At 36.2% G+C, this 27506-nt stretch overlaps 1 protein-coding gene across 3 annotated transcripts; it reads left to right on the top strand.

Annotated features, from left to right (window-relative positions):
- Window positions 1–25663, top strand: LOC114406505 (glycine--tRNA ligase, chloroplastic/mitochondrial 2). Of its 3 annotated transcripts, XM_028369218.1 has the most exons (36): window positions 3–403; window positions 501–551; window positions 1102–1169; window positions 1550–1631; window positions 1745–1808; window positions 3344–3399; window positions 3535–3612; window positions 3858–3932; window positions 4016–4086; window positions 4973–5089; window positions 5216–5317; window positions 5642–5768; window positions 6559–6642; window positions 6776–6862; window positions 7308–7409; window positions 7491–7554; window positions 7816–7871; window positions 8617–8688; window positions 9539–9621; window positions 11783–11831; window positions 12178–12240; window positions 12331–12420; window positions 12504–12590; window positions 13034–13105; window positions 13189–13247; window positions 20344–20437; window positions 20758–20976; window positions 21124–21218; window positions 21675–21765; window positions 21900–22004; window positions 22086–22124; window positions 23218–23307; window positions 23922–24023; window positions 24592–24673; window positions 24791–24876; window positions 25294–25663. In XM_028369218.1, the coding sequence occupies exons 1-36, from the start codon at window positions 65–67 to the stop codon at window positions 25390–25392; spliced, it is 3300 nt and encodes a 1099-aa protein (XP_028225019.1). In that variant the 5' UTR covers window positions 3–64; the 3' UTR covers window positions 25393–25663. The 3 variants fall into 3 exon arrangements, with proteins under 3 accessions (XP_028225020.1, XP_028225019.1, XP_028225021.1); XM_028369220.1 differs by lacking the exons at window positions 3–403; window positions 501–551 and having other exon boundaries at window positions 1102–1186; XM_028369219.1 differs by lacking the exons at window positions 23218–23307; window positions 23922–24023; window positions 24592–24673; window positions 24791–24876; window positions 25294–25663 and adding an exon at window positions 22845–23198 and having other exon boundaries at window positions 1–403.
- The last annotated feature ends 1843 nt before the right edge of the window (window positions 25664–27506 follow it).

Genomic DNA, 27506 nt, shown 5'->3' with positions numbered 1-27506 from the left:
TTGCTGTGGTAAGTAACTAACGACAGCCAGTTGGTGTTTTGGCAGAAACTGAACTGAGAATGAAATGAAAAGGCTAAACTTTATAAACCCTATCTTATCCCCCATTTGTGGAAGAACCAATAACCACCGTGCCGGAATCATGGGAATCCTCGCCTTGCCCTTAGTGATCTCCGTTCTCAAACCCCACACCGCCACGCGCCTCCGCCCCTCACACTCCCTCCTCCACCGCCACCGCCACTTCGCCACCACCCTCTCCGCCGCCACCACTCCCTCTTCTCCTCATTCTCCTTCACCTTCACTCTCACGCCACTCTTCTTCTTATTCTTCTTCTTCAAGCCACTCCAACACTCGTTCCATTAATTCCTCAACTCTCACTTTTCAGCAAGCAATTCAACGCCTTCAGGTCTTTGCAACACTCAAATTGCATTACTCTCACTCCAAAACACTTTATTTTAAAATTTTTTTAAAAATGTTTTTTTTATTTGTATTGGTAATTGCAGGAATATTGGGCTTCCGTTGGATGCTCCATAATGCAATGCAGCAACACAGAGGTAATTTAATCAATTTGCTGCATTGTCGATCATCCATTCAATTCAATTATCTTGTAAACTTATTGCTGTTGTTGTTGATAAATTATTAGAATTAATTTCTATGCACTATACTTTGACTGTTTTACAGTAACTTTTATAGTGAACAAGAAATCATGTTCGGTATGAATTTCAAGCTAGTAAGCGTAAAAGTCAACAACTTTATGGTAAAACTAATCTGTGATTCAATGCGTAGACTATTGTCAATTAATTATAGGAGTTTAATTGATATGCACTATCAATATAAAGATTTTTTTCATGGTTAACTAATCAGAAATCATGTTAGCTATGACTTTTAAGCTAGTTAGTGTATAACTCAACAGGCTTGACTTGACTTACATGAGCATTTGCGATTGATTGACAGTATAAAAATTTGTCTGTGATTTAATGGACAGACAAACTACTTGCATGCTTCTGGAGGTTTGACTTCATGATACAAGGTTCAGTTTTGAACTTAAATTGTGTTATTGAATCTTCTCTGATACATTTTTTTTAATGTGTCCACATTGAGCAGGTTGGAGCTGGGACTATGAATCCTCTTACATATTTAAGGGTTCTTGGCCCTGAACCATGGAATGTCGCGTAAGTATGTTTTAGATGTAAGTTATTGCATTGATTTTCGAAAATATGAATGTCGTTCAATTGAAGAAGTTTACTGAAAATTTGGTTTAATGAATTTATCTTTACCTCGATGAAAAAAAGATTAAAACTTAAGAGGGTGCTTGTCCGCTCTGAAGCAGTGGAGATAATGGTTGCTGAGTTCCATTGCTGTTAAAAAGATGAGATGGCTATTTGTTTTCTCAGGAAAAACTTTTGGTTGTAAGCATACTTGAGTTGCGTGGATGCTATTTGTTCTTGATATTTTTATTTATTCATTTTTTGTTATTTTTACTTGTTAATGATGAATGGAGAGTGTGAGGAGGGTTTGGGATCCAAAACTCATGGCATTTTTTTTATGTTAGGTATGTGGAACCTAGCATCCGCCCTGATGATAGTCGATATGGAGAAAACCCAAATAGGCTCCAAAGACACACTCAATTTCAGGTCAAGTTTGTTAACATAATCAAATTCAGAATTTAACGTTATAAGATTGCTTTTTCTTGAATAACTTGTGTTTGTTTTTTAGCATTGAATTCTTGGTTGTTTTATGATCTCAGGTGATATTGAAGCCTGATCCTGGAAATTCGCAGGATCTATTTATTCGCAGCCTCTCTGCTTTAGGTACTAACTGAGTCTGATATTCTCTGATTCAACTGAAATAGATTTTATTCTTCTGTTCAATTGCTATTTTTGTTTTGATTTACGAGCATTTAAGCATACAAATAGAAAAATTGCATGAAAATGGAAAAGAATCTTACAAAAGAAGTAAGAAAACTGTGTTAAGAAAACTAAGAAGCTTCAATTTGTTCCATATCATTTATTATGATTTTGGGTTGATGTTTTACAAGTTATTTCAATTTCTTAAGCTTGTATTGTCTTTGCCTCTTTGGTCTCTTCAATGTACATGCTAATTACTAAAGGTGATCTTCTATTTGGTTTTAGGATTTATGTTTTAAGAGTTTGTGACTTAGGTTAGAAGGGATAATTGGTTTGAGAGTTAGGGTGAATTTGTTGATGTTTATTGACTGTTAAGAATTTCAGTCTCGATTCATTTACATATTTTAGCAATTATTAGAATATTACTCAAGCATAGATCTCACAGAAATCTTAATTCATTAAGTATAACTTTCTTGTCATTTATTGAATTATGTATGTGTCATAAAGCAACTGGATCCTGTTAAAGATATATTTGAATGTTTTCCAGCATTACCTGTATACTTAACATCTACATGTTATTGTTATATTTTTTTTAACATATTGACATATATCTGTACCTGTAAATGTATGTTCTATTACTAATCCCCTGCTCAACTTTGGAAATCAGAAACTTAAGTTAAGCCTCTCCTCTCTGTTTTTCTTTTCTTTTGAGGACCAGTCTGGTTATCATTACCTTAGACACGTGAACTAAAGAGGTCTGAACCCCGCCATTAGCGTTAAAACTAGTGGCAAGTTTATGTGAGATAAAATAAGAAGCAGGTTTAGACATACCTGGCCTGAATTATTTGTGTTTGTGTAGTAATTGTTTTTAGGCGCAGCTCTTTGGGTACTTATGGATGTGAATTATTACTTATGTGTATTATTTCTGTCTTTATGCAGTCATTTATGGATCTGAATTATTACGTATGTGTGACCATGTGACAATTAGTACGCGATGCTCTATGTATATGGGGTTTGGGGGTGGTTATTCATTGAGTAGTTTTAATAATTGCTGAATATAGGAGAAGTCTCCTCATTAAGGGGAAAACCTGTTTTGTCTGTCTTGTACTGAAATTCTTGGCTTAAACCCTGATTTTTTCCATTAACAAATACATAATTTAGTGCACTTACTCTTGAATTTAACACATCCAGTCTCTCCTATCTAGCTAATGACTGACCTCTACTAAAATCTTGCTTACAACCTTTCATTAACAAGTGACTCAAAAACATCAACCATCAGTATAAACAAGAAAGGTGAAAAGGTGTCACTGCCTCACTTACTCCCCTTGAAATCAAGTTGCTGGTATACCTTTAACCATAGCAAATAAGGTGAAAGATGTTTAGTTTCATTAGCTACTCAAAATGAGAAAAACAGTATGAACTTTGTGCAGTTCTAATTTTATCTATTTTTGGATTTTAAAACTCTGAACCTGAAATTGTGGAGTGCATATCTTTGATAGGTATTGATGTTACCGCACATGATATACGGTTTGTGGAAGACAACTGGGAGAGTCCGGTAATATTTGTTGTTTTGGTTTATAAAAGTTTTAATGCTGCTTACTGAAATGCAATTTAAAGCTTTTTTTGTTTTTTGTCTTTTAAATCCTATAAGATTGTAATCTCATCCATATGCAAATTAAAATGCATATAGGTTCTTGGTGCTTGGGGTTTGGGCTGGGAAATCTGGATGGATGGGATGGAGATTACACAATTCACCTACTTTCAGCAGGTATGTTTTGTTGCTCAGAGGGAACTATTATCATTATTTTGTAATGGAGAAGAAACTTTATTGGAGAGAAGACATATCCTGCTTAACAGACACAGGGACTCTGTCTACCAAAAAGGGGGAATAAACAGATTTTTCTAGTTATTGTCATTTTTCATCATGCAACCTTTGGATGTTGTTCTTTTATTGAAAAAATAAAATAAAATATTCCATTTACCTTCATTGTTCTCCTTTCTTTCTCCCTCCAGGCTGGAAGTCTCCAGTTATCACCTGTATCTGTAGAAATTACTTATGGCCTTGAGCGTATCCTCATGTTACTGCAGGTATATTGGCTAATTTTCTTTTTCTTCAATCAATCGCTGTCACCCATTAAATAATTTCTAAAGTTTCATAAATTTGGTGACAGGGGGTTGATCACTTCAAGAAGATCAAATATTCTGATGGAATTACATATGGAGAGTTGTTCTTGGAGAATGAGTACTTGATTACTCTGACTACTGGTTTTGAATTGCACTTCATTTTATTTTTTTGGTTGTGAAATATTTTGGAGTTATCATAAAAAAATGCAGACCTTTCCTTTTTATTTGTTTTATTCTATTTGACATTTACTTTTATGACATGTTAAGAAAGATGGACTACGTTGTTGAAGGGTCTGAGTTACACTCAGCAGCTTCATATACATATATAAAACTGATAACAGAGAGAGAAAGAAGATTTTAAAAAGAGGAAACCTAAAGTCTACTCTGTCAGAGTAGATACAACAAAAAACAGCTTTTATAGCTGTCACTAATACATCAGAAAATCTAATATAATCTAACATAACACATCTAGAACTTTTTTGATGAAGGAAAAATGCTTATGGTTTGATGGCCATTATCTTGGCTTTGATTGAGAGGGGATTGCAAGGAAAGTTAAAAAGACAACTGAACACATTGGTCATGTTTTGAAATGAGAGTTCTGTGAAGGACAGACATCCTTGCAAGACAACCAAAGTACTGGAAAGCAAGTAAAACAGAATTGAAAACATAATTCAAGAGACCTATAGTTTGGAAATGGCAGAAGAGAAGAATAAAAGTGATAACTAGAGGCCAAAAGGGAAAAACAGCATTAATGACCTAGGGCATCTAATGTCAATTTTGTTGTTCCCCACTAATTATTATAACTGGAAAAGCAGAACAAAACAAATGAACTGTCTTACACTTCCTGTTTCTTATTCCTCGTCTTAATTATTTTATTTTTTACTGAAAAACAACAAATTTTTGCTTATATATACAATGGAAGAATACAAATGTCCTTAATTTGTGGTTTATTAATATTGACTTTGTTGTTGATTAATGGTGATAATATTTTTTTCCTATTTCAGGAAGGAAATGAGTGCATATTACTTGGAGCATGCTAGTGTTGATCACGTTCAAAAACATTTTGATTTTTTCGAGGAGGAAGCTCGTAGCTTACTTTCTTCTGGCCTTGCAATACCTGCGTATGTTTATGACATTTAAATTAAATATTCTATTTATTGGATTTTTTCCTCTTATTATCTATTCAAAATGATTTCTGTTTCTTCTCTGTCTCTGCTTCTGATGTATGTTTTACTACTACATGCTAGGTATGATCAGCTTCTGAAAACATCTCATGCTTTTAATATCCTAGACTCCAGAGGCTTTGTTGGAGTAACAGAGCGTGCTCGATATTTTGGTCGCATGCGTAGGTAATGCTTGTTGCCTGACTTTGTGACTTGAATAAATGAAGGAACTTTATGTATTTGCATCACTTTGATAGTCTTATAAAGTCATAGTCACAATTGAAAATTAATCCTTTACTAGTTTAAAACACACTTAGTAGGGAATATAACAATCATCAAGTTAGGGTATCCCTTCCTGTTACACCTTAACTTGAGTCTAGTGTTCCTTTGGAAATGTTTGTATGTTTTAGGGTTTCAATATATACTGTTTATTACAATATTTTGTTATCACTTACGCTTCTTTGTCTTGATTCTCTGCATTTCATATTTTCCTTCATCTTGGTTCTCCAGTTTAGCTCGCCAGTGTGCACAACTTTGGTTGAAGACAAGAGAGATGCTTGACTTTCCCCTTGGTTTTATCTCTGAACCTGATCATTTTGTATTGCCAAAAGAAGTTTTGGAGGCTGCATGTGAGAAGGTTAGTTTGCATATGTGGGTCAGTCAAGTCACCTTGCTGCAGATAAATGCCAAATGCCTAATCCCAAATCCATTGATGTGCCAAAGAAAACTCTTAAAAAAATACAAGTTCCCCTCCAGCCAAAAATACTGAATTGAAGCATATATTGCTCACTGTCACAGATTTAGGCTTTCTGTTTCTACTTAAACCATGAAAGTAATCATCCAGAATAAATGGTCCAGTCACAAAGGACACCCAATGTTCACCAAAAATGCTAAATAATGAGTTCCATAAATGAACTGGTGCAGAACAATGTGAGAGAACTGTTGAGGAACAGATTCTGAGTGTACTACACACGGGAAAGAGTCTTATGCAGCCTACAAATGTTTAGAGAGGGAAAGAGTCATTAATATTAAAACTATTCAGAATCGTTGTTCAAATATTTAGAAGCAAAACAAAAAAAATCTTTTTTGAAATAAAAGACTTGACTTTGGAGGGGGCTTTGGATTTCCACAAGTGTTTATCAAGAAGAATTTATCTGTCTTCAAGGACTGAATGAGGAATTGAAGGGATTTGTGCATAAACGTCATAAAAGGATCAAAGGACTAAATACTTTATCCCAATGAGAAGACACATGAATAGAGTCAATGAGCTATTCCTCTCTTATGTAAAATATTGGCAGTAAGAATGATATGATATATAGAGAAACTAAATCTTGTTAATATTTAGCTTGAGTACGAGTTTCTTTATTGATTATTGTCCACAAATGTATTTATATATTATGTAAAATCCAGCTTTTCTCTGGTTATAGGTGCATGATCATTCAAGAGCATTTGTTCTTGAAATTGGGACTGAAGAGATGCCACCTCAAGATGTTGTTGATGCAAGCAAGCAAGTATAACTGATATAAATTGTTTTCAGCTATTTGCTAGATATTTATTGTTATTTTCTATTATGATTTTTAGTGAATTACTATCATTATTCTCATTCATTGTTCAATATTGATTCTACTGTGCTGGTTATTATAGCTGAAAGATTTATTGCTGCAACTGCTTGAACGGCAAAGGTTAAACCATGGTGAAGTGCAAGCTTTTGGCACCCCACGTAGATTAGTGGTGCGGGAATAAACTTTATCTTTGATATGCAATTCTTGATGCTTTCCATTATCCTTATCTCCTCTGTTAGTTATATCTCATTTATAGTCTATGTTAAACCATGGTGAAGTGCAAGCTTTTGGCACCCCACGTAGATTAGTGGTGCGGGAATAAACTTTATCTTTCATATGCAATTCTTGATGCTTTGCATTATCCTTAACTCCTCTGTTTGTTCCTATCTCTGTTAGTTTTATCTCATTTATAGTCTATGTTTTCTGTAAAAGAAATGTTATATGAAGCATTGGCAGTAGTACCTATGCTGGATTAATGGATACAATCATAAATTCAACAGTTGAAATTTATTTGTTGTTATCGCAATACATACATTGTAAGATATTCAATTTTTAGAATTGTTCATATATGAAATGGCAGTAATCATATCTTTTCCGTGTTGAGAATTTCATAGGTTGCTGTTGAAAATCTTTGCACCAAACAGGCAGAAAAGGAGGTTGAAGTTAGAGGTCCTCCTGTTTCAAAAGCATTTGATCATGAGGGAAATCCAACAAAGGTTTTACTATGCTTGAAGCTTTTCTTTTATCTTATGTTGAGGTTCAAGAAATGCTGCCTAAATTTTTTTATTTTGTGTCAGGCCATTGAGGGTTTTTCTCGTAGATACTCTGTTCCACTTGATCTGGTATACAGAAAGGTTGATGGTGAGTATCCAGAAGCGGAACACTTGTTGAGTGGGTGCATTTCTGTTTCTCCTTGTCCTTCTCATTAAATCTTTATACAGAAAGATTCACTTGACATTTTTCAGCTGCTGCTTTATAGAAAGGAAATTTTTGCTATTTGAACTTTCAACTTGATTTTCAAGCACTGCAATTTAATGTGTAACTCATCAGTTTTCTTTCAAACATGCCTTTGTACCATAAGTCCTTTAGTAGGTACTTCAATGCAGTTTCCTGTTGTTGCAGGGAAAACGGAATATGTTTATGCACGTATAAAGGAGTCTTCAAGACATGCTTTGGAGGTTTTTATTCTTTATTTCCTCGTCTTTCCTTTTTATGCTTGTTTATATGTTTTGTTAAAACAAGTATAATATTGCAATGTGGGTGTCTTTTTCTTAAAAGGTACATGTTTAAATCTTTTATTCCTAGACCAAATAAATAAGCCAATATAGTAATACATATTCTAATAATATGATTTATAAATGTTCTAGTATCAAGTGAGTTATTCATCATATGAAATGAGGCTTAAGATAAGAGTGTAATATTGTAGTTTTTGATTTCACTAAAAAGTTCTTTATGAACTTAATAGTCTTAAAGACAGCCTTTTGGAGAAGTACAAACACAATGGAGTGGGGAGAACGCCAGCTGTTTTGACCAACGAGTTGTGCTTATGTCCAGTTAGTTACCTATATCAAACTTGGAAGACTGATTTTTATTAAAGTCCCAATTATCAAAAGACAGTACACTATTAATGATATCTAATAGTTAGCAAAACATACCTAATTTCTGTACACATTTTTATATTATATCATTCATAAATATGGTTAATCATTCCAATTGTTTCTCGTCTAATATACAATAAAAGGAAATTCCATGCTAATTCACTTGAGATAGACACAAGGACAAGTTCTGAGTTCTGACCAAGGTTTCATGATATGATACAAGATTTTTGAGATGTGAATCTTACACCTTGTCATTTAGGATTTATTTCTCTGTCCCTTAGTTCTTACACATTTTATTGCTGCTGATTTGTTCTACTCTTATTAGGTTTTGTCTGAAGATTTGCCTGCTACTATTGCTAAAATTTCATTTCCAAAGACAATGCGTTGGAATTCTCAGGTATGTTGGATTTTTAAGTGGGTATCTGTAGGCAACATGACTCATTATCAGCATGATTATAAAACATCAGAAGATAGATAGATTTTGTCATAAACTAACTCTCCCAAAAGCTTAAATTGTTGGGTGAATGAAGAGACATGGATAACTCTTGTATCTAACTCCCACACATGCAAGAGCCCCTTGTGCTTGAAACATGGACACTGTGCATGCCCATTGCCCATCATACCTGGTGGCGGGTAATGAATTTTGACTTTTAATACATAGAAGAATGGGGGCAACAAACTATAAATCACATGATTATAGAGGCTTTGATATCATATTCAAGTGACACTCCCAAAAGCTTAAGTTGTTAGGTAAAGACGGGAATGTTTTTTATATTATATTTCTAACATAGTGATTTGTACATGCTATTGACATTTGTAGTACAGCTAATTGTATACTAATAATAGGGTGTTGCTAATGAACGCCCTAAGGGTATTTAGTTTAAAAGCACTGAATACTCTCAATTACTATAACGAGGTAATCCAAAGCCCCCTATATAAGTTTCAAGTTTCAAGTTTCTTCAATTATTAAAAAGCACTGAATACTCTCAATTTTTGATATACTCTCAATTGAGGGCCAAAATCCAACTGAATACAATCATTGTTTCTCAATTTTATTTGGAAGACTCTTTCAGAAATCCAGCTTTCTGACTCCTAGGGGAAACATTGGGAAAAACAACTATCCTCTGTTGCATTGCATGGAGTTATAAATAATTGAAAATCATATATGGTATCATGTGGTTTTGCTTTGGAGTAAAGGAAATGACTTGTTACACAAAATTAACATGTTTCCATACTTTTATATATAGGTTATGTTTAGCAGGCCTATCCGTTGGATTTTGGCCCTGCATGGAGATGTAGTAGTCCCATTTATGTTTGCTGGGGTGACGAGGTAATTTATTCTTTTTGTATATTTTCTCTACTTTGCCCTCTCCTAAACCATGTGTTCATACTGGACTTTGTGCTTTTTGTGTCATAGACACCGTTTCATCAGAACTTCATGAGTAGTATGCTTACTTATAACTTTTTCCATGTCTCTTGAAGAGATTTTATAAACTAAACTGTTGGCAGGTCCCCAATTAAAGAGGTGCTTACTGGTTAGTCTGAGTTGACTGGTTGGAACAGTTAGTTTTTTTTTTTGTCAGCAAAATTAATATGTATTATAATAATAAGATTAGTACAAGTGGTACTGATATATATACACTGTTTCCAGACTATGTCAAGACCTATGGAATCCTAATACAAGCTTATTGCAAGAATTAAGCCTCCATCGGTCTGGATTAGTGTAAACATCCCTACACAAAAAGTAACCTGTAGAACAATCCCCCCTTGTTTACAAAAACCAACCTTTATATTGCTAGACCATGAATGAAAAGGAATATCAAATCCTTTTTCCATATTTTTGAGCCATATCCAGCAGAAGAAAATGGCGTCATCCATCATCTTTTGACCGTTGAATCCTTCATTTGAGAAAACAATCCTGTTCCTATGAAACCATATGCACCAAGTTAAGGAAATCCACCACGTTTTCCATCGCTAAGATCTAATACCCTTGAGATATCCGTGAGAATGTTAAAGGAAATGATTTGTAGGCTATTCCGGGGAAACATCAACTATATTTAACCATGACAATGATTCCCACCATAAAGGCAATATTTTATCACAATTGAAGAACAAATGGGATGCATCCTCCTCCTTAGGTCTACAGAAAGGGCAAGAGACATCATTCAAATCCACATTCCTTCTTCTGAAATTAACCTTTGTTGGTAGCCTCTCCTGAATCAGTCTCCAAACAAAATGTGACACTTGGAATTTTGAGCTTCCATAATTCCTTTAATACTTCGTCATTATTTTCCCCTAATAATTGCCTAGTTAGCACTTTGTATGCGGTTCCCATTATGTATACCCCGCTTGGATCCACCCTCCAACCCCACCTATCGTGCTGATTAGGTTGCACTATCATACCCTCGATGTCCTTCATAAATTTTGCAACTATATCTATCTCCGCTTCCCTAAATAACCTTTTCCACTCTAGCTGCCATTCCCATATTCCTACTGATGCAACCCCTAGCTGCTGGATAAGATAATGATGTTGAGATATGCGAGAGGATGTTTGGTGCATCCCTCCAGTTTTTTGCTCCTTCCCTTCCCTCAACTTGTCACAATGGCTGTCGCACCGTGTTGCACATACCCCTTCCCAGGGTAGTTGAGACATGGCCTATCTCTGACACTCTCTCTGTGTCTCTCTCCCTCCCACTCTCTGTTTCTCTCTCTATCTCTCTCTCATTCTCAAATAATTTTTATGATAATTATTACATAAAGTTCATAACATAATTGAACAGTTAGTGAATTAGAAAAGATATATTATTGAATATAAGTAATAGGAAGTCTTAGAATTTGGGCTTAGGGCTCAACTCAAGTCCATAAAACCGGCTTGTGAGGTTAGGATTGGCCAAGCTCTATCTCGAGTTGATGTAGGACTAAACCACCACCCTTAAGGCTGAAATTAAGGCAACGCCCAAAGAGGCCACGGCAGCTTTCCAACAGGAAGAAAAGTAATAGAGATCAATCTTGGATTTTGGAGTAGAAATTGGTAGGTAGAGTCCAGGTCTCTTGGATACTTGGGGAGATAGGGAGAGAATCATACTTTTCTTTCATTTTTTTTTTCAGTTCTGTATCTCCATGATACTGATCAGAGGCTATTAATTGCAATATTGTTCTTATTTCTGTTGTTGACACAGCTACTTAATTATTACTTTATTATTTTTTTCTCACTTATCCTCCCTCCTGTCCCTCAATATTTCAATTATTTTTATTTTACAAAAGGCTTACCTGAAACAGGAATATCATGAGGGAGTGAGGCATGAGATTTCTTACTAAACAGCCAAAAGTAAAAAACAGATCAAAGAATAAGACTAGGGAAATAATATCTTGGCCACTTATTCCAAGGCCTAGCTGACACCCAATTATATTAAGTTCTTTTTGGTTTATCAGTTTCCTTTTTATTATCTGATGGTTGAGAATAACAATTACCATGTTTGTATATTATGCAGTGGAAACTTGTCCTTTGGTCTTCGTAATACTTCTTCAGCTGTTATCCAGGTGCATGCCTGAAGCAATTTATTTTGACACTGCAAATTGAGCTTGTTTTTTTTAAGCCTTCTCACTTTTATTTTATGGTTTTTTAATTTGATACATGGTTGAAACAACATATATCTTTGAGAAATCTCTGTCCATATGTCTGTTGGTCCGATTCTGTGTATGTGTAGTATCTCTAGGTTGTCATTTTCAGGCTGTGTGTGTGCTTGTGTGGTGGATGTAACAGATGTCATACTTTCTTTTTTCGTTGTTCTCTATTGTTTTCTTTCCCCTTTCCTTTTCTAAGAAGGAAAACGTGCCCGCATTTTTTCTTTAACCAAAAAAGGCCCTGCTATATTGTTAATTGCAGGTGGAAAGTGCAGAATCTTATTCAGTTTCAATAAAAAATGTGGGAATCAATGTTTCAGTTGAGGTACAAATGGATAATTTGTTAATATTAAAATTCAGACATACATGCATATAATTACAAATATATCTAAAATTAGGTCGGTACTTTTGGCAGGACCGTAAGAAAATTATTTTTGAGCAATCTAATGCATTAGCAGAAAGTGTAAATGGCCAAATTCTTATTCCAAAAGGTTTGCTTGACGAGGTAAGAGTTCTTTGTTCCTTTTGTTCAACATTGTTGCATATATGCATTTCTAAGAATTTCCTTTTATTTATATTTAATTATAGGTTGTAAATCTTGTTGAGGCACCTTTTCCCGTGCTTGGAAAGTTTAAGGAAACCTTCTTAGATCTTCCAAAAGATCTTTTGACTATGGTGAGCACTTCGCATTTTGCTTTTTCAATTTTGTAGCATGTCATTATTGTGAATCCTATTAATAGTAATCCAGACAAAAAAATTGACTTTAGGGGGGTTTTGGATTTGCAAATGTGATTAATTGTAAGCAAACTATCCCTATTAGGGACTTATTTAGGAACTGAAAATAATATTGCTTTTAAATCTAGACCAATCATTTAACATGTGAAGTTACTGATTCCTGATTTATTGGTCTAACAGTGGTTGAAATAATGATAATTAGAGATGTATTTTTGCAATATTATATATATATTTAGTAACGAAATAATATAAAGTCATAAGAAACCAACATAAAAGTTGATTGTACCGATTGGGTGTCATTATGAAATCAAACATATATAAATGCCTCCAGGTTTAGAAGAATATTGAAAATAGAAGCTAACCATTGTGCACCATACCTGCAGGTTATGCAAAAGCATCAAAAGTATTTTGCTGTATGTGATGCTAATGGACAATTATTGCCTTATTTTGTTGCTGTAAGTTCTTTACATTAATTGGTCTTCTAGAATAACTGCATGCTTTGAAATTTTATTTGTTAAATGATATGTAATTTTCTCAGGTTGCAAATGGAGCAATTGATGAGACTACAGTGAGGAAAGGAAATGAAGCTGTGCTCAGGTATTCGTATCTCAACTTCTTATCGTGTCATATATAGTTTATTGAAAGAGAGTTGCTATGATACCCAGTTTCTTCTTGGGTATTGGTGTCCTTGATGTGTTGTCAAACATTTATTAGTTGTTGGTTATACTTGATGGCTTCTGGTAAGGACAAACTCTCCTTGATGTTTAAGCTATAATTGAAGATGCATTAATGGTTTGCCTTTCTAACACAGTGCTCTTTAGGCTTGAGGATGAGAAAATACACAATCCCACTCTAGTTTGTGCTGAAATTAACTTCATTTAAAAGAATGGGAGCAACAAGAATTAAACTCATGACTACTTTGGTCACAAAGGCTCTAATCCCGTGTTAAGAACCAACCAACCCAAAAGCTTAGGCTATTAGCTGACCTTTGAATAGTTTTATGTCTTTTGTGAACTCCAAACATTTATTGTGAGAAATGAGAACAAGCAACGACAATATTTGAAACAAGGTATTGATACCTGGGGAAAATGGGAATTGGAGTAAAGCCTTTACCAAAAGTTACCCAATATTGCTTTTTTCTTTGTTTATTAGAAATGTGTTATTGATGTAATATAAAACCATCCATTTGTCTTCTCCTAACAGCTTAAGCTCTTAGGATAGCTTGTTTATGGCATGATATTGGAGCTCTATAACAATGTGGCCATCGTCATCTATAGTTAAGTCCTTACCACTCTCCATTCTTACTACCAAATTTAATAAGTTAAATGTCAGGACAAGGTAAAGGGTTGTGTGATACTGTGATAGGGCACACCATAGATGTCACATAAAACCTTTCATGTGTTTTCACCTAACAACTTAAGCTTCTAGAATAGTCTGTTTATGACAAAATGATTTTTTTTTTGCTCAGCAAAAATAGATATATTTATATATATGAGGAGTACCAGTGGTACTAAAAGTACATGATGAGGATTAGGTAGACAGCTGGTTCCTTTGGTTGTTACAAGGAACTGAGCTAGTCCACTATAAAATATTACAAATGTCCAGCACCTACAATCCCTTCCTAAATACTCAAACCTTCTCTTAGATTAGTGGACCATTGGTTAAAGTGTAGTGCAAAATCTTTCTCCATAGATTTGAGCCATGTCCAAATTAGGAGTACTGCATCATCCAACACTTTGCTTCCATTGAAGGTTTAATTTTGAAAAACTATCCTATTTCTTTGCTAACAGATGGTCCATGTTTGTGGATTTTATTCCACCAACATTCCCATTTTCATGCTGCAGAAAATGATCCCTAGGATTTTGCGAGAATGCGCCCACTAAGTTAATCCAAGACAATGACTCCCACCATAAAAATAGGATTTTACTGCAATTGAAGAATAAATGGGTTGCATCATCCTCATTATTGTTGTAGAATGGGCACAACATGTCATTTACCACCACTTGTCTCCTTCTCAAGTTTAACTTTGTTGGTAATCTATCTCTGATTAGCCTCCATGCAAACACTGATGATTTCGGTGGGATCCTAAGTTTCCATAGCTCCTCAAAACACCATCCTGGTTTTCCCCCATTGATTCTCCCCATAGCAGATCATACGCGCTTTTTGTTGAATAGTGTCTACTTGGGTCAGGTTTCCAAACCCAAGTATCTGCTCTATGAGGGTGGATTGCTGTCTATGCTATCTCCCTTAAAAAGTCATCAGCCATTGCAACTTCATTATCGAATAAAGGTCTCCTCTAATTATAGTTCCATTCCCAGCCTGCACATGTGTTGCTCCCCATCTGCTGAATGAGTTGCTGTTTTTGGCATGAAATTTGATACAATCTAGGATATTTTGTCATTAATGGTATATCAGTGCCTATCCAGCAGTCCTCCCAGAACCTAATTTTATCACCACGTCCCACCCTCCATGTTGTTTCCTTTTTAAGTACACTATTCGACTGCTGTTGGTGAATTATCACCAGGTCCTTCCACCATGAGGATTCGTTGCTGCCTCTTCTTCCTTCATCTAGAGTCCTCCATCCACCATATTTAGAGTCTAGTATCCTGGCCCACGATTCTCCTTGCTGTTGAAAAAGGTCCCATCGCCACTTCCCTAGCAATGTTGTGTTGAAGGTCTTGATGTCTTTTATACCTAGGCCCCCTTTGTCTTTTGGTAGACACACTGTTTTCCATTTGACCCATGCGATCTTCCTTTGCTCTGATGCACCGCCCCATAGAAATCTACGTTGGATGCTGACCAGCTTATCAACTATTTTGGTGGGTACCCTGAAAAATGAGAAAAAGTAAATGAGAATTGATGTTAGGACTGCATGAATAAGTATCACTCTCCCTCCAAAGGATATGTATCTTTGTTTTCATCTGGCTAATTTTCTCTCGCATTTTCTAATCGTAGGATCCCATAACTTGCTACGTCTTGGGTTTGCCCCAATGGGGATGCCCAGATACATGAATGGCATGGACAACATGCTACAATTGACATAATCAGCAGCCTCCTACCTCCATTGATCCGATTTCCCAATTGCCCCAAATTGATCTTTAAGCCTGATGCAAGTTCAAAACTCCTCAAAATGGTTTTGATTGTCTTAACATTCTGCATTGTAGCTTCACCAAAAAATATGGTGTCATCAGTGTATTGTAAGATGTTGACTGCCTTATTGTTTTTCCTCACTAGGAAACTGCTAAACAGCTTCTTATCCAATGCTTCTCTCATCAAACCGGTTAGGCCTTCCGCAATAATATTGAACAATAGAGGCGCTAGGGGATCACCTTGTCTAAGGCCTCTTTGTGGAATGAATTCGTTTGTGGGGCTACCATTTACCAATATAGAAACCGAGGCTGAGCTAAGGTAACCCTCGATCCAATGAATCCACTTGGGACAGAAGCCCAATCTTCGCATCATGTATGATAGGAAATCCCACGAGACGGAGTTGTATGCTCTTTCATAGTCTACTTTAAACACCAAACATGACTTTTGGCACCTCTTTGCTTCCTCCACCACTTCATTGGCTATCAATACACTATGCAACAAGTGTCTTCCACCTATGACTGCAGACTGTCTTTCATCTATTATGTCTGGCATTACCTTCTTCAATCTACTTGTTAGAAGCTTGGCCACAATCTTATACACACAGTCTATTAGTGAAATAGGTCTGTATTCATTAAGGTTTTGTGGATCTTTCACCTTGGGAATTAGGGCGATAAAGGATGCATTGCAGCCCTTTGGGGAAATCCCGTTGGCATGAAATTCATCAAGGAACCGGATGATATATGGTTTGAGTAACTTCCAAAATTGTTTAATGAACTTGAAATTTAATCCCTCCGATCCTAGGCTTTTCTCACTTCCACAATCCCATACAGCCGCCCTTATTTCATCCTCATGAAAACTCCCCACCAGCATATCGTTTTGTTGTTGTCCAATGCCATGAAATCTGATTCCATTAAGATCTAGTCTACCCTGCTCAGGTTCACTGAATCTATTCAAGAAGAACCTACGGACTTCCTCTTTCACTCTTATCGGTTCTTCTACCCATGAACCCTCAATAAATACTCCTTTGACTGCATTATTTTTGTGGTTAGAGTTCATCAACAAGTGGAAATAGCGCGAATTGTAATCCCCTTCTCTAATCCATCTTGCTCTCGCCTTCTATCTCAATAAGAACTCATGGGCTTGGGCAGCTGACCACAACTCTTCCTGTAGCTTTTTGAGGATCACCAGTTCTTGGGAGGACAACTGTCTATTAGTGCTTGCGTCTTCCAACTTGTTTAGATCGGCCTCAATCCCTTGTACCTTCTTGAGTGTATCACCAAATTGCTCCATGTTCCATAACTTCATTCTCTCCTTAAATTTTTTGATTTTTTCTTTGAATGCAAAGCCCCCCCCAGCCCCTTGGTTGTGTGTTTGTCCAGCACTCCTTAACTATACTCTCAAATAACTTGTCTTTCAACCAACAGTCAAGAACCCTGAAAGGTTTTGACCCCCAATCAATATTTTTGGATCTAAGTAGGATGGGACAATAATTTGACAAGTTTCTATCCAAGATGAATTGGGTGCATCCGGGCCATTTAGTGAGCCACTCGTGAGAAATAAAAAATCTGTTTAATTTGCTCTTAGCAGCCCTATTTGGTCTAAATCATGTGAATTTTCTCCCCACACTTGGTATCTCTTCTACTTCTATGTCGGCTATCCAGTCGTTGAACTCACTAATAGTGTTGACATCCTCCCCCCTCTGATACACATCCACTCTTTCAGATGGATGTCTGATGCTGTTGAAATCTCCTAGTAAACACCAAAGGCCATTAGGACTTAGATTTTTCAGCTGCCTAACAGAGTCCCATAGAGCACACTTACTCTAGACATCACATGGAGCATATATATTAACTATAAAAACTTTCTGAGTCTCATGACTCCACATTCCTTCCAATAGAATGAAACCCCATCCATTTACCCTCCGTTCCACTTTGAAAGCTTGTTCATTCCATAGGCACAGTAATCCTCCAGCTGTATTTGTTGCAGGTTGTAGTTCCTAACTAACTTTTGGATCTCCCCACAGAGCCTGACACATGGTCTTGTCTATTTGCTCCTTTTTAGTCTCCTGAATGCATAGCATATCTTCTTGGTGTTTCTTGACCAACCTCCTGATTGTTGTCCACTTCACCCCCCTCCCTAGCCCTCTTACATTGTAGGATACGATATTCATGAGAGAATATTCCTATTTCCCAGTGTCTCTGCCTCCTTCTTGTCTCTGTTCTCCATTGCTTTGATTCTATCAATGATTATAGCTTGATTTGTGTCACATGTCACCCCCATTTCTTTTGCCAACTCCTATTGAGATGTTGCCTCCTTTTGCTGGTCTATGCTGACTCCATCAGTGTTTGGTGATGTCTCCACATTTTTATTTTGTACTCCATGTTGCAAGGGTGATGTGTCCATGGGAGTATTGCGTCCTTCGAAGCCTGTAATTGTTGTATCCATGTCCACGAAGGCCTGCTGCTGATTATTTAAAGTTTTAACTGCTTCTGTTAATTTTTCATTTCCACTTATTATATGGACCTGCTGCTTTCTACACCCCCTGTTTCTCGAATACACCTTCCACGTGCTTCCATTATCCAATTTGTGATATTGTGGGCTGTTGCAGTTATTTTGTGAAAAAATAGCGGTAGTGTGGTTAGTAAGGCCCAAATTAATTGTGGGCCCATTAACAACCATTGCCATATCACGTGCCTCTTTATTAATTGGCATTTGTGACCCGTTGAGGCACTCGTGGTCAGCTCCATTTTGACCGTGGGCAGGGTCAGCACCTTCCCTTTCAAAGCACCCACGTACCATGGGAGTCGTGCCTCTACTCCCCTGTTTTTTCTGTTTTTGTGCTTTAAGGATTTCGTCTTCACCGAAAAGTGCCTCTGGGTCTAGCACGGGCCGCGATACAGGGTCTGTTACTTTTCCAGTTTCCATATCAGGTGCGCATGTTTCGTATTTGGGGCAGTGTGCCCAGCTAACGCAGTCGTTACCCGTTGGGTCCTCAGTGTCTCGAGGACCGTTGGATAATGTCGCGCGCTGCTGGGACTCGATCTAGCCGATACGTTCACCAGCAAAGCTTCTGGGCGAGTAATGGAATCTAGGTTCTCTGCTCATCTTCGACTTCGGGGTGCCGTTATCGTTGTCGTCAGAATCGATCTCTTCCGACGACCGATGGCGCTCCGACAATGGTAAATGCGCTTTCTTCCGGCTTCGCTCCAGTTTTCTTCAATGATGTGCACTTTGTGGACCTCCCCGCTGATGTGAACTTCGACCATATGTTGGAAAATAGGTCTCCATGGGATTCTGATAAGAACCCTGGCCCTATCTAGCATTCGCAACTTTTCAACGTTGTCATCCACCTCTACCAAGTCCCCTATTGCTGCCACAATTTTATGAATTTGCCCAATATCCCACGCTTCTGATGGGATGCCCCAACACTGAGCCCAGAGCAATCTGTGTCCCGATCTCATCGTTGGATTCCATTTCTCCGACGAATGAAACGGGGATGAGCCATGTCTGGTTTCTTCGATGATGAGCTTTTCCGCTTTGGTATCCGAGAGACCTAGGAGGAGTATCATATCATCCCCTAGGTATTTTGGCACCACGTTTGTTCCCACCTCCCAAGGGGGTTCGTCCTCGACTCTTTCGGATATTCCCGATTTCTTCACGCAGCCCACCCATACATCAGTGTACCATTTCTTCTCCCCTGCCGGGATCTCAAGCTGGACCGATGAGTATCATCCATCAGGTCTGAAAGTTCTAGTCTGTGGGTGCCTCCATTGTCCTAAGTTCATTGTGCTAGTGGCCACCACCTTTGCGTATGGCATTGAAATTGCCCTTCAATGTGGTGCCATTTTTCGAGCTGCTGCCACTTATTTGTTGTCGTCATCCACCTGTGTCCTGGGTTTGACTCTGGACTCTTCATACCTCTCCTTTCCTCTCCCATATTTTGGAACATTCACGTACAACTTGAGTCCTCCAACAATGATGTTGTCTAGCTGTCTTTCTAATCTGCGCTTGTCAGACACCCCTTTGAACCTCACGAAGCCGTACCTCCTGCCACCTTTGTTCCTATGTTTGGAGATGAAGATCTCCCTCACATCCCCCCATTTTTTGAATTGAGCCCAAAGATCCTTCTCCGTTGTATCTTCGGGGAACCTCGTGAAATAGAAAGTTGTGATATCATCTCTCTCCCTCCAATTTGCATGGTCGTACCAATGATGTTGTCCAAGCCTAGTTTTGACGTAGCTCTGTCTGGGATCCACTCTCTTTCTCACCTCTTCTCTATGTCTACCTCTCCCTCTGGTCGTAACAGTAGTCCATTCACTCTCTCTCTCTATCACTCTCGCTCTCTATCTCACTCATTCTCTCTCGTTCAACAACTTTTAGTCAACATATGACAAAATGAATATTAGAGATAATAGGATATAACCTCAACTGTCGTGCTCATTGGATCCAGTGATCTTTTACAACAAAGGGAGAGAAGGAGAGTGCTATTGTTCATTCAATTCTTAAGAATAAATTAACATATTTGCACGATGTAATGTGCACATCTTATGTTCGTACTTTACGGGGAAGCCACATTAGATTAACATTTTGACTATAATTGCAGGGCTCGCTATGAAGATGCTAAGTTCTTTTATGAGATGGACACTCGTAAAAGGTTTTCAGAATTCCGAAAGCAACTGAAAAACATTCTCTTTCATGTAAGTAGCAAATTAAACTTTTAGCTAAGTGCTTGTATGTAAAGCTCCTACTAACCAGAATATATTAAAGATTCTTCTCTCTTAATTGGAAAGTTGAACAAATAGCTATATATCATTTACTATTTTTTATTTTATTTTCCATTACTATTTTTATTTTCTTCTAAATCAGGTCATATAATTTCTTACAAGTTCATTGTCGATATTGAGAAGAAAATAATGGATAACTTAGATAATTAATAATGATACTATGTGAAAGTTGTTGAAAATACAGTGCTTAACCTCTGGTATCTTGTTTGTTTTGATAACGTGGAATGAAACAGGAGAAGCTTGGAACCATGCTGGATAAGATGACTCGTGTTGAAAACATGGTTACTAAACTAAGTTGCCTCCTAGATATCAATGAAGATGTGCAACAAATTATCCGGGATGCTTCCTCACTTGCTATGTCTGATCTTGCCACTGCAGTTGTCACTGAATTTACATCACTTTCAGGAATTATGGGGCGTCATTATGCCCTTAGAGATGGATACTCAGAGCAGGTTGTTTAATTTTTGGTTGGCTATTATTTGGTAATCTAAAAAATCATGTTTTGCCCTTGCAATCTTTAATACTTCATTGCATCCTATTCGGTTACTAGCTACTTAATATCTGTACATAATTTTTCTTTTCCTTGTCACTCTTTGCAGATTGCAGAGGCCTTGCTGGAGATCACACTTCCTAGATTTTCTGGGGACATACTTCCCAAAAGTGATGCTGGCATAGTTTTGGCAATTGCTGATAGGTGAAACTGATTTCCGAATATAATCTTTTCCTGTTTATTTTAGCGATCATTCAGATTTAGTGATTGAGGTTTATAGGCAGAGTTGGTTAGCTATTTACTAACAAATCAGATTAGCATTCAAATTCAAAAATAAAATAGAAAATATAAGGATAAGACCAGTAAAAATCTTATCTATTCTAAAGATTCTAGAATTAATTTATTCTAATGTATCCTAACAGCTTTGACCGTAGTACTTTCCTTCTTCCTGGTCTTGACATTATTGCCAAAAGAATCAGCTATGCTATTGCATCCCTCCAGGAGTCCCCTTTCCTTTAATTCCTTATTTCTATCATGGAGCTGTCTTTTGTTTCACTATGAAATGAGTTTATACTGCAAATTGTTATACTAGAATATGTTGTCCCAACTGATTTTGACAACATAGCTCCGCATCTAACGAGATATGATAGTTGTCTGCAGATTAGATAGCCTGCTAGGTTTATTTACTGCTGGTTGTCAACCTAGCTCCACAAATGACCCGTTTGGTCTTCGAAGAATTTCATATGGTCTTGTAAGGATGACATACTTTTCATCCGTCTAATTTTCATTCATGTTCTTTTCTATTTCCTTTTATAATTTTTTCCGTAAGTTTAAATTCTAGAAAGACAATTGCTTGTACTCAAAGAGATGCACTATATACTCCAGGTGCAACTATTGGTGGAAAAGAATAAAAATCTAGATTTTAAGAAGGCCCTAGAACTTGCTGCAGATGTCCAGTCCATTAAAGTAGATCCTCATGTAATAGATGATGTAAGATGAATGTCTTTCATAAATTTAAATTTCCATTTGCTTCTTGTGATTCAAATCTGATGATCTCAGTTTCCTCTTTAGGTGCATCAATTTGTTACACGAAGATTAGAGCAATTTCTGGTATGTATTATGATCATAATAGTTAGTTCTTTTCTTGATGACGATTATACTTTTCATATTGTCATCTTTTTAATTGAAAGATATTTCTTTGTTTCTTTAAAGACAACTTTAAGCCAAATTAAATTTTAAAAATAAAAAAGTTGAGATATAATTCAACTGTTTAACACATTGTTCTTTGTTAGCAAAACAGGGTATGGTTGGGAAGGGGGGGATAAATGGTTTGATAGAATGTTCGATTTTGATTATTTTTAGGAAAACAATCTCTCTTTTTTTTTAATCTAAAATCTAAGCCATACTTACCTCCTGAATTGCTTCTCATTTTGAACACCATGGACTTTACGCATATATACTAATTACCAGATATTTCTAACAATTATCAAATTGTTGGAGCATATGGGGTTAGACTATTGTATGAGTTAGGGAGAGATATATCATTGGCATTTGCACCCATTATAGGCAATTTTGAAGTGGATCTTTGTTGCAGATCAGAAATTTAATGAGTGATCACTAAGATATTCTTTCATTTGTCTTTTTTTATGCATCTTGATAAGAACTTTGGGAGAACCACACTACAAAAGCTAGTCATTGTAGTTGACGAGTTCAATGCCTTATAAACCCCACCCCAAAATCCCATATTTCTAATGTAGGACTGAAGTCCCATTTCTCGCAATTGGATCCTAACATCCAGCCATACTCCACATCTGTGTTGCTTGTTTGTAGATGAGAGAGATGGTGAATAGCTCAGATACTAATTAATAAGAACTTTGGGAGAATCATACCACAAAATCTAGCCAGTGCACCAGAATCCATTACTTTCTATGCAGGACTCAAGTTCCATCCATGCCTTGCAGTTGGATCCTAACTGTATCACTATTATAATTGGATACCTGATGTTTTGCTCACCAACTATTTTAACAATGATATATTTTCCTATAGAACATGTGCCCTAAACATCTTGCTGTATTTGTGCATATACTATTATGCTCTGATCCTATTTTAATAATGCTTTGTAATGTTTTTTATGACATGATATTATACTTTGATCCTAAGAGTGATCAGGTGAGTTTCACCATGCTGCTATATTTCTTAACAGGTTGACAAGGGGGTGAATGCAGAATTTGTTCGATCGATCCTTGTAGAAAGAGCAAATTTTCCCTGTCTTGCAGCTAAATCAGCGTATAAAGTAAGTATCCCTCTTTCACTTTACTCCATATTCCTTTGACATTGATCATTGATGTATACTGCCAATTGTTTTTCGTGATTAACTGCCTCATGGAGGTTCTATGATAAATGGAAATATGCATTTGTAGTTACTTAGTAATAAAATATGCTATCTCTCTGCTACATTTTGAGATTTTATGAGATATAGGCTGAATATCTTGTAGATCTTATAATATTCTTTCCCTAATTATGGGAAACCTCATTTACAGAATTTCTCTCCCTCTCTCTTTGTGTGTGTGTGTGTGTATATAGCACGAATGAGAGAACATGAAGGCATGCCAACACTCATGCCCTGAGACGTATTTACGCTAAAGAATATTTATTCAGAAACAATGTCCGAGTATGAATATGATCCAATATTGTATGTAGCAGCTGAAGTTAACATTTGCTACTTTAGGGAGCTTTCCAATATAGCTTAACTAAGTAGGTAACTAACCTGTAACTGTAAGTTAGGTGTACAGCTGTTGGCCTAAACTGAAAAATAACACTCCTCTATGAAGGAAATCAACTTCTTCAATTTTTATTACTTTTTAAAAGTTTTTATATATTCCTGATTGTTTACAATGGTTGATTCAGATGGAAGAATTATCTAAAGGGAACCTTTTCCCTAAAGTAGTTGAAGCATACTCCCGGCCAACAAGAATTGTCCGTGGGAAAGAAGATGAACTTCATATGGAGGTATTTTTTTCTTATTTTAATTATTGTAAGTATATAGAGGAAAATTACAGTCAGATCTTAAACTAACCAATTCTAGGAGTTATGCATAACATAAAAGCCATAGCATTTATGAATAAATTTAAGACTGGTTGCCTTTACTCATTATAGCATAAAATAAATCACAGCAATAATTTGGGTGGTAATGCTACCAGTGTTTTAGTCTATCTTGTGGATTTCATTAATATATCTAAAATGAATAATAAATTTGTGCATTTGATTTTCTTTATTTTCCCATTTTATTTGGCATTTTCTCCTAGTTAGGGTTTAATCTGGAGTATACTAGTATAACTCAACTGAAAGATAAGCCGGAGGAAGATGACCTAAACTTAATCCTGGAAGTATAAGATTGTTACTCTGTATTTTGGAGATGAAATTTGTAGTTTGAATGACAATGATGAGAACATAGCAACTAATTTGTTTGAATTTTTATATTTGATCTAATTATTGTTTATATATACGAATGACTTCTTTTCCCTTCTAGGTCTATTATTTTTTACAGTTCTCTTAATGCTTAAACTTACATGATTAGGTGGACGAGACTGCTTTTGTGACAAATGAAGAGAGAGTTTTATGGAGCACATTTTTGTCAGTCAAAAAGAGTGTCAATCCTGGTATTTTTTTTTTAACTTAGTACTTTAGTTAATATCATTAATTTCCTTTTACACAACATTGAATTTCCTTTTCCAGTTTCCTTATTTATATTATCATATTTAATTTTCTTTGTACAGGTCTTGGCATCGATGATTTTGTAGAAATTTCATGTCAGTTAATACAGCCGCTTGAGGATTTCTTCAATAATGTCTTTGTAATGGTGGTATGTTGTTAATCTTACTGCTCTTATATAATTAGATATTGGGTGTTAATAGATTTGTGCTGACTCTGAATACAAGCACTTTTGTAGTAGTGTTTCATGGAATTGATCGAAGAAGACTATTACAAGCCTGATATATATAGATAAATAAAATAAGTCCACGAATAAAATTGACTTGGAATTACTGGTCCTCTAAAGGACTTTATATTGCAGAGCTTTTCTTCCAAAATTTAGTCTTATAAGGAATTTTTGTTCTTGGTTATAAAATTATGTTTTTACTCTTATTATTATACTTATCGTTTAGTAGTGCTTTTTGCTGTAAAGTTTGTCTTATGCTATTATCTGCAGTTTGAGTTGGATAACCATAATTGGAATGTTTTTAACTGGAACTACTCTAATTTTCTTTCTGGTGTAAAATAGGACGATGACAAGATCAGAGTAAACAGGTTAGCTCTGCTAAAAGGAATTGCTGAACTCCCTAAAGGAATAGCAGACCTTACTGTTCTGCCAGGATTTTAAGGATTGGTAAAATTATTTATTTCCCGTAGGATATAGACCATATTTTTTTTAGGCTCCAAAAGTTGACCAATTAGGCCGTATTTATTTTTTGCGCCCTCTTGATTGTTGTTTTGGTCCGAATTTGGCCCACTTGATTTAACAAGAGTTTCTATCCGTGCGTTTGTTTCTCCTGTGGCCCAGTTGAGTCTGTAAATTTCTGAAGCTGTGTATTGTACGATCCATTTGTAATATTCTTCATTCATATAATAAAACTTAGGATTTTTATTTTTAATCCTCGAAGATATGTTACAATTTGTTCTTTTCGGACATTTCAGTATCATTTAGGGTCTGTTTGGGTAAGCATATCCAGACGCACTTCTTGATGAATAATGTAAGTGTTTTTAACTTTGTGAGGAACCTTTAGACTCCATATTGATTCCAAGTTTCCTTGTATAGTGAACTGCTCGTTATTCACAAAGTGCTCCATATAAAGATTGTAGGCAAATTTAACAGTGTACAAACCTTTAAAATCGAATTTCCAAACTCGTCCTCCATGACTTCCTCCAGTAGAGGAGTTTGAATTACATTCGTAACCATTTCTTGTGAACACAAAGCATTCAATAGGAAAGGGTCTTGTACCTTCTCACCAATGACCATTAAATCCTTCATCAATAGATGATTAACACTAGTGTGAGGGAAAGGACGTAACTTGTATCATTTAAATTCCCCCAACCAAGGTTCTTGCCATAAGTTTGTAAGAGAGTCATCACCAATATGTCATCTAACTCCCTCCTTGATCAACACCCGAGTTCTCCAAATGCTTTGCGAAATATAACTCTGGACTATGACCAATGTCCACATCCAAAAAACTTAAGGAAAGTATTTAGCTTTGAAGAGTCTTGATACTAAAGCATTGGGGTGAGAAATAAATTTTCACCCTTGTTTCCCAAGCATGGCCAGATTGAAGCCATGTAGATTTCAAAAGTCCATGCCTCCCCTCCTTTACTAATAAGTTTCTCCCATTTCATCCATTTAATTCCCTTTCCTTTAACACCCCACCTATATGAGTTAAGAAGACATTAAATTTCATCAATAGTGGACTTTGGCAAGAGATAAACACTTATCACAAAAGTTGGAATCGCTTGAAGATCTAATTTTATCATCACTTCAAAATTGCCTTAGACAAGAATTTCACTCATGGAATGATTTTTCTTCCAGATTTTCTCTGTAACAAACTTGAATGTTGCCTTTCTGCTCCACCCAATCATCAAAGGTAAGCCCTAAAATTTTCCTGAACCAAATAACATATCACTCTACGCGTAACATCACTAGTTCACCTGAGTGCAAGCAAATCCTATTTTTAACATCACATCGCACAAATACCCCTGGTCTATACGATGATAGGCCTTGCAAATATCTAGCTTCAAAGCCATAACCCCTATTCCGTCACACATTTTACAATGAAGATGGCGAACCACCTCTGATGCAATGAGGATGTTATGCATAATGGTTCTACCAAAAATAAATGTCGATTGTTCATTTGCAATAATGTTGGGGAGAATCCTCTTCAAACGATTAGCAAGGGCTTTGGATAGAATCTTGTAATTTACATTGGACGAAGCTATCAAACATAAATCTTTCATATTCATAGGGTTATCAATTTTTGAGATCAAAATCACAATGGTATCATTTATCCCTTCAAGGAAAACACCATTATTTAACCAAGAACAACAAGCATCCTTGACACCATCACTTCATAGTTCCTTGAATCTTCTGTAAAAAGTCAAGTTCAACCCATCGATCTCAGTGATTTATCGGGATGCATTTGAAAGCATGCCTTGTGAAATTTCTCTTTTGTGAAAGGAGCAACAAGCATCAAATTATTTTCCTCCATAACTGATGGATGTATGACATCTACTACTTCCTGATTTGTGCCATTTGATGAATTAAATAAATTTGACAAGTTGTTATGAACAACCTGACAAATACATTGTTGATCATTAATCTCTCGATCATCCTTGTCCTGAAGCTTCTCTATGGTATTTATTTTCCTTTGAACATACGCCATTTGATGGAAAAGGTGTGTGTTAATGCCCCTCTCTTGGAGCCAATGCATTTTGGCTCTATGACGCCAA

Source organism: Glycine soja, chromosome 3 (assembly GCF_004193775.1).
Source record: "Glycine soja cultivar W05 chromosome 3, ASM419377v2, whole genome shotgun sequence".
Classification (NCBI taxonomy): domain Eukaryota; kingdom Viridiplantae; phylum Streptophyta; class Magnoliopsida; order Fabales; family Fabaceae; genus Glycine; species Glycine soja.
The sequence above is the reverse complement of the archived record's forward strand: the minus strand, read 5'-3'. Positions and strand labels throughout refer to the sequence as shown.

Bases quoted from the DNA above. Each gene is read 5' to 3' on its own strand.
- LOC114406505 (XM_028369218.1), top strand. From the start codon at position 65: ATGAAAAGGCTAAACTTTATAAACCCTATCTTATCCCCCATTTGTGGA. The intron at 7,555-7,815 runs GTGAGTATCCAG...CTGTTGTTGCAG, and splicing joins GGTATACAGAAAGGTTGATG to GGAAAACGGAATATGTTTAT. The intron at 24,024-24,591 runs GTATTTTTTTCT...TTACATGATTAG, and splicing joins AAGATGAACTTCATATGGAG to GTGGACGAGACTGCTTTTGT.